The 7,875-nt window shown below is 42.2% G+C and overlaps 1 protein-coding gene across 4 annotated transcripts in view; it reads left to right on the top strand.

Moving 5' to 3' along the window:
- Arel1 (apoptosis resistant E3 ubiquitin protein ligase 1) overlaps window positions 1-7,875 on the top strand; it is a 55,655-nt gene that overhangs the window by 23,196 nt on the left and 24,584 nt on the right. For 2 of the 4 annotated variants that reach the window (XM_005409388.2, XM_013507172.1), the window contains exons 3-5: window positions 3,448-3,508; window positions 4,350-4,576; window positions 5,441-5,678. In XM_005409388.2, coding sequence (XP_005409445.1) covers window positions 3,493-3,508; window positions 4,350-4,576; window positions 5,441-5,678 — 481 coding nt within the window. In that variant the 5' untranslated portion in view covers window positions 3,448-3,492. The remainder of the gene's footprint in view (window positions 1-3,447; window positions 3,509-4,349; window positions 4,577-5,440; window positions 5,679-7,875) is intronic. The other 2 variants (XM_005409389.2, XM_005409390.2) reach the window with 2 other exon arrangements.

The following is a 7,875-nucleotide window of genomic DNA, read 5'->3' on the forward strand; positions in this document are numbered from 1 at the left end:
ATATATATATATAAGAGAGAGATTCAACATAGTTAAGATAGTTGTACTATTAATTTCTCTTAGTTCATTTAAAGGAAAGGTTTGTGCTAATATTGTTTGGACAATTAAATACCTATATCTTGTACTCTGAGCAACTAAAGATAACAATATGCAGTGTATTAACCATTGTTACCCTCGTATTGTTTTGAAATTTTGGTTTTTTTTTTCCTTTCAAATTAAAAAAAAAAGAGGAGAGTCCTTTGGAGAAAAGCAGTAATCAGTATGCTGTTTTAAATCTCAGAGAATTGGAGAGGAAAGGTAGAGTTACTGGAAAAGGTCCAGGTGGTCTAGAAAATCAGTCTGATGGTTTGATTGAGAACTAAGCGAAGGGGTAGGGAAATGGCCAAGGACGCAGTAAGGTGAAACTCATTACGTACTGCCAATTTTGTAAAGACTGAGAGTCAGCTGTCGTTTCTACACCATTTCTCCGGTGCCTAGCACATTAAATAAGCACTTGATGTTTGTTGGATGAATAGCTATCAAATGAGTTTTAACTCCTTCTAAAAGCTTTCAGATACTAAGTTAGAATAGTATAAACAACCCCCATTCAGGCTGAGATTTTAGGTCCAGTAAGAGAAGCTGTCCATGCCTTTTTAAACCTCAGTGCATTTTTCTTTGACAAAAGTTTGGGCCATAGAGACACCCTATTTTCTGTTAAAGTAATAGTGAGTAATATGAATACGTCATAGATAGTAATTGGTAAACCTTGAGAACTCAGGTTGTGCCAGGCACAGTTCTAGGCTGTTAACACGTGTTAGCTCATCTAAGTCTGACCTCATCCATGTGAGTTATTTTTTCTTTTCCCTTGCTTCCATTCCCCTTCTCCCCCTCCCTGGTTCCCCTTCACACTTGAACATTTTCTTCCTGTTTCACAGTATCTATTATACATTTTGGTCCTTATTTACACTTTCAGTTTCTTACACCAGAGAAACCACGTGGTTTTCACAGAACCCATGTGAGTTATATACAAGTGTTATGCCCACTTGACACATAGGGAAACTGACACTTTATAGAGAAATGAAAGGACTTATCCAGAGTAACATTGCGAGTGGCAGAGTATGGGTGTGAACCCAGGGAATCTAGCCCGAGAGCAGTGATAGCAAACCTTTTAGAGACTGAGAGCCAAAACTGCAGCCCCAAACCTGCTTATGTATCAGAAAGTGCTAACTGCAGTGAAGCCTGAGTCCTGACCAGCCATACGAAGGCTCGGGCAAGTCGGAGCCGCTGAGGGCAGCTGCTGTCATCACCGGTGTGGCTGCTCCTTTCCAGGCCTGTGCACAGACAGCCCCTCTGCTGTTACCTGATTCTTTCTTGCTGGGGCAGTGCTGGAGTGACTTGGCTCACATGTGTACAGAGAGGTCCCAGCATGTGTGCCATAGGTTCGCCGCCTCTGCCCTAAAGTCTTTGCCCTCACTCTCTGTATTATACTATTTGTTATATATATTTTTTTCATTTTAAAGCCTCGATTGGTATGAGTTACATCAAAATCATACCATGTTAAAAGACATAACACCACAGAAATTATTAAGTCTTAACTCTTTTTACAGCAGTAGAAGTTCTGAAGCCTGGAGAAGCCACACAGTTGCAGCCCTGGAACTGATCCCCAGGCTCCTGCCTTAAATGCTTGTCAGCTGCCTCTCATAGGAAAGGTTCTTGAAGTTATCAGAGATCATAGATGGGGATTTTTCTAGCCCTTGGAATTTAAGCCATAAATTTGGCACTGTTCTAATTCCTCTAGGGAGCAAAAGGCCTGAGACCACAAGTTTGTACCATTAGCCACATGTACTTCATTTTCTGCTGAATGTTTTAACTTTCCTGAGGACCAGAAATTTCATATCTAGTTCACAGTGGAAGGCATCCAGCTGAGGAAGTACCTAAGAGAGTTAAACTGCCAGGTTTGGTGTCACTGAGTCATCCAGCACCTCCTGAAAGGTACAGACAGATGCTTTTTAAGATACGGCAGCAGCTTTTTAACATAGGATCCCAGAAGGTAAGATACTTACTAGGGAAGGAGGTGCAGTAGTCATGATCCCAAAATTTGGGTCTGTGTATTATCTCTCATAGACCCTTTGGGGAATACCTCAGTTCATGTATATTGAACATTCTAGTGTTCCTTTCCTGTAGGACTTTAGATACCAGCCTGAGTAATCCTTTCTGTGCAACCTGAGATGGTCGTTCCTGAAATACCTACTCTCTGTGGCTTTCAGTGGGTATATCATTAGTAGAGGAACTGAGGGAGCCATTTTCTGTCTCAGATTTTTTTTTAGCACAGTCATATATCAAAATGCACACTGTTAAAAAGTTGTTTTTGTCCCTCCTGGATCTAAGCCTCGAGACTGTCTCTAAGTAATATTCTGTTGCTGATGAAGGTGCTGGGCGTTGATAACCTTAATATTATTGAAAAGAGTGAGTTGAAAAGAGTGAGTTCAGTGCACTGTAGAACGGAGGGCATAGGAAGCCCTGGGGTTGTTCTCAGCGATGAGATGTGAGGTCAGCAGGACATTACTTGGTGGTATCTTTGATTGTTCAAATAACCAAATGAATAATAAAGATTAATTGTTCAGGAAACAAGTTTAAACAAGAGTGAAAGTTTTCCCTCAAACTCCAGCCCTGGCACGTATCACTTAGGATGAGAACTACCATCTCCACCTTTTATTTCTCTCCTTAACCTTTCTGCTGTGTGTATTCTCTTTGTTTGTTTGTTTGTTTGTTTCCGGTACCAGGAATCGAACTCACGACCTTGCTCTTGCCAGCCGGGCGCTGTGCCGCTGAGCTAAATTCCCAGCCCCTGCTGTGTGTATTCTCAAGAGGGCTTATTAGATTGTCTGGTTGTTCATGACATACATGCCTTGTTTTACATCCCCACTGCTCATTATTGCTGTGACTCAAAAAAGTTCATTTTAATTACATTTTGCCAACACGACTATAATACTTTTTTAAAAAAATGTACATTTAATATTGCTGGTTCTATTTATCTGAATTACTTCCAGAAGGCAAATCTTACAAAAGGGGAAAGTGACTCTTACCCTCCTTGCTTGTGCTAATTAGCACCACTTTGCATGGGAGAGGGAAATTGTCTTGGAACCCTGAGATCTAAGAAGATGAAAGCTGGATTGTTTCATTTTGTAATTAGTAGTAAAGCATGTGGCTGGTTGTGGTATTGCTAGGGTGGTTGATAGATTGGAAGAAGTGTTTACGGGGAGTGATGCAGTCTGTCCTTATTTCTCTGAAATATAGCTTAGGGCAGTTGTCAAAGTACAAATAGAAGACAGGGATAATAAAGTGTCAGGCTGAAGACATTTGGCTTAAGCCATATGCTTTACTTCGTCTCATTCTGACACTGCTATAAGGAAAAGTTGCAGAAAAATTAAACAAGTTTTGGTTTGTATGTTTGTTTGTTTTTTGCAGCTACAGCTGTGATCCTTGGCTGTCTGTTGGCATTGAAGGGACCTGATGTTTTACGTTATTGGTATGTTATAGAAAAAGCTTTGTTATCTTTCTGTTATGGTTTGCCTTGTTCCTTTTTTGTTTTTCCTGCCTATCCTTCCCCCCTTGAAAATAAAGTGAGAAATATTTCCACTTGTGCCACAATGTACCTTCACATCGTTTTCAGAGGAATTCATTCATTTAGGAAATATTTATTGAGTAATCACAATCTGTGCCAGATACTGTTTACAGTGGAATCAAAGTTGAAGAAGGCAAAAATTTGCCTTTATGGAGTTCACAACATGAAGGGGAAGATGGTCAAAGCTGAGAAGTTGCGATAGATGCAGGAGTTTGGGGCAGAGGGATCTCTGACTCTGGTGGGACCTGGGGAAGGCCGAGTGGACAAGGAAGGGAATAGAATGCTCGTTCTTCTCGCTGCTTCTCTGAGTCCCTAGCACATACAGGAGGGCGGGGCAGGGGAGGGCCACAGAGAGTTTGTGGTATAGAACAGAGTTGACAGGCTTTTTCTGTAAAAGCCTAGAATACTTCTGTTTTAAAGCCATGCAGTCTCCTTTAACTACTTGTTTCTGCCTGTGTGATGCAGAAGCAGCTGAAGACACTTCCTACACAAAGGGTGTGGCTGTGTTCCAGTAGAACTTGATTTTCAGAAACAGGCAGTGGGGTAGAGTTTGACCTGAAGGCTGTAGTTGCTGATCCCTGGCCTAGAAGGTCCTCTCCTCTTGGAGCTGTAGTGACCCAGTACAGTGTTTTTGGCAATCTTGAAATCTCATTCTCTTTTTAAGTTTGGCAAGATGGCTAGCCTGTTGCATGTTGAGAAACTGTAATGTGTAACTGGCAGATGGTTTGTGTGTTCTTTTACATAGGTGGAATCACAGTGTCTGTGGTTGCATTCTTCTTCACAATTAAGTTTCTCTTTGAGCTTGCGGCACGTGTAGTCAGCTTCCTTCAGAATGAGGACCGTGAGCGCCGAGGGGACCGGACTATTTATGACTACATGCGGGGAAATTACCTGGATCCCCGGTCCTGCAAAGTCTCCTGGGATTGGAAGGACCCCTATGAGGTGGGCCACAGCATGGCCTTCCGAGTGCATGTAAGGGAATGTTTCTGTCTCCATACCCTTGGGGTTTCTGAGTCACTTGCTTTCCAGAGCTCAGTTCAGTCTTGGTGTTGCTGGGTGGAATGTTAACCTTTTCCCTTGTTTTTCAGCTCCTCCTAGGAACTTGGGAATTGTTAATATCTGAAAAGTCATGAATTTCTCTATCCTTTTGGTTTACTAGGCACTTAGCATTAGAGAAATAAAAAGTATAATGGTAACCTTTCAAAAGTAAAGAAAATACTTGAAAAGAGTTGGCCAGCTATACCCTGAGGTCCAAATTGGGCCCTCCCTCCATTTCTCAAATACATTCTTACTGCAAGAAAGCCACACCTGTGCATCATAGAGTGCCTATGGCTGCTTTCTCACGTGAGTAATTAGGGTACCTGAGTAGCTCTGTATGGTCATGTAGCCAGAAGTATTTCCTGCCTGGGCTGCAGAGACTTTGATGGCTGCTACAATGACTTCTTTATGTCACATCAAGCTTGGCCTGAGAGCCTGAACCCCTCCACGTTTGCCTGGTGCTTTGGTTCACTCAGTGCTATTCCTGGTATAATAGAAAGGAGTGGGAGCACCAAAGAGGCATAATTTGTCAAGTTGGAATCGGTACGGTCTTGATTTGGTGGTGTATTCTACCCCATCCTCTGCACAGGTCAAGAATTTGTTTATAACTTACTGGTTATCTTTGGTGTGCCACGGGAATTAGTCTCTCTCCCTGTGAGCAGGGCTGTAAGGAGCCAGGTAGGCACTGGGATTTGCTGGTGTGACCTCAGCCACCAGTACCTCCTCTCTCTCTCCACTCTCTTACATGCAAAAGTTTTCTCCTGTGCTCGTTCATGGTTGCCTCTCCTCTCCTTGCAGTTATTCTATAAGAATGGGCAGCCTTTCCCTGCACATCGGCCTGTGGGACTGAGAGTTCACATCTCCCACGTTGAACTCGCAGTGGAAATTCCAGTGACCCAGGAAGTCCTTCAGGAGCCCAGTTCTAACGTGGTAAAGGTGGCCTTCACTGTGCGCAGGGCTGGGCGCTACGAAATTACAGTGAAGCTTGGTGGGTTAAATGTGGCCTATAGTCCCTACTACAAAATTTTTCAGCCTGGTAAGTTCATTACTCTTTCTTTTTTCCTTTCTCTCTACTCCCCTACCCTTCTACCTACCACTGCTCATCCTTTACTCTCCCTGCTGCCTCCATTTCCTCTTTCTTTTGTCATTTCTTTTTCTTTTTTGGTGGGATTTGGTGAGATGGAACCAAGGCCTCATGCGTACTAAGCTTGTGTTCCGTCCCTCACCTCCCCAGCCTCCTCTTTGAGATTTCATTCACATGCCGTAAAATCCATCCGCTTAAAACATACAATTTAATGGCTAACAGTTAGGCAGCTGTCAGCACGTAGGCAGCATAGGCAGCTGTTCATTACCCCACAAAGGAAACCCAGAGTTATTAGGAGTCATTTTGTCACCAAACCCCCAACCCTGCTGCCTCAAAAGAGTTGCCTTCTCTATACATTTCATATTAATATGATCATAAACTTTATGACCAGCTAGTTTTACATAATACAGTACTTTTAAAGTTTATTCATGCCATAGCATGAATTCGTGCTTCATTTCTTTTTACTGCCATATAGTGTTTCAGTTTACAGATACACTGCATTGTTTTCATCCATTCATAAGTCGATGGACATTTGCGTTGTTTACACTTCTTTTTTAAAGCATTGTATGCGTGTTTCTGGGGAATCCAATTCAGGGCCTCATGCATGCTTCTTTCCACTCCTTAGCTATCAAAAATAGTGCTACTGTGAACATCTGTCTACAAGTTTTTGTGCGGATGTGTTTTTTATTTCTCTAGTAGTAGAATTGCTGTCCTTAGTGTGGTAAATCCTTAAGGGGGAAGGGCACTAGAGTAGACAGAAGATAAATTCTTCTGATTTTTGAAACCTTTTAGGGTGAAAAGTATCTTGACCCAGATTCCACCCTTGTTGCCAATGTGTTTTACTTCTCACTGAAGAGCGTCTGCCCATATTTCTGTTATCCGAGAATTAAGATCTTTATCCCTAATTTTTCTATCCTTCATGTTTTTATGCCAGATGATACATGCTTATTAACATTGAGGTCCCAAAGTATAATCTGTGGCTCTTGGTTTTGAAACATGTATGTTTAGTGTGTTGGGGTCCTATGTGCTCTCTGTGCCTTGTGTGGCTTTTTTTTGTTGTTGTTTTTTTGGTGCTGGGAATTGAACTCAGGACCTTGTGCTTACCAGGCAGGTGCTATACTACTGAGCCATATCCCTGGCCCTTTGCATGACTTTTTTTTTTGAAGGTGTCCTTAGATACGGGCTATTTTGGTATTCACAGCATTATCCTTGGCTAACTTTGGGAATCAAATCTTAATGATTGGGGCCTTAGAAAGATTGGTTTATCTTTTTTATTTTATTTATTTATTTTTTGAGACAGAGTCTTACTGTATACTTCAGGCTAGCTTTGAACTCACTGTGTACCCAGGCTGGCCTTGAACTTGAGATGATCTTCCTGGCTCGGCCTCCTATGTACTGGTATTACAAGCATATGCCACCATGTCCCGCTAGATTGGTGTACCTTTGCCTGCCTGGTCCTCAGTTTTCCTTACTTTATGGCAGAAGAAAACTCTGGACACAGCACCTCCTGAGCCATCTCTCTCTCCACATATCTCCTTTGCTTGAATGCTCCTCTCAGAAGCTCCTTTACGCATGAAATATCACCTCACCTCCTTGCCATCAATATGCAGGACAGTTTCCATCCTTATAATATGTACTATCCCTTTTTAAAATTCAGCTTTTTAGCCAGGCATGGTGTCACATGTCTGTAATCACAGCACTCAGGAGGCTGAGGCAGGATTGCCATGAGTTCAAGGCCAGCCTGACCTACACACTATAGTGAGACCCTGTCTCACACGAGAGAGGTGAAATCAAGTAAGTTGAGTGACAAAAATAGAGAGGCTGTGTGATATATTCTGGAGGAACTGGCAAGAAAAAAAATGTACAAGAAAGGCAAATTCAGAAGGTAACCCTGGGAAAACTTAAGGTAGGTATATACTGTTGAATTTTTGAGCTGTTGTAGAGTACTGGGAACTTTGTAAAGGTCAAATTAGTGAGGGAAGAACTGACAGCTAACTTCTTAGATATAAAGAGCTGTAACAAAAGAGGAGAACCAGAAGAGACCTAACATAGCAAAGGCAACCCTGGGCAACAAAAGCACGGCAGGGGGCATCACAATCGCTTACTTGAAAGTATACTAAAAAGCTACTGTGATAAAAACAGTGTGGTA

Source organism: Chinchilla lanigera, unplaced genomic scaffold (assembly GCF_000276665.1).
Source record: "Chinchilla lanigera isolate Chin_1 unplaced genomic scaffold, ChiLan1.0 scaffold00122, whole genome shotgun sequence".
Lineage (NCBI taxonomy): Eukaryota > Metazoa > Chordata > Mammalia > Rodentia > Chinchillidae > Chinchilla > Chinchilla lanigera.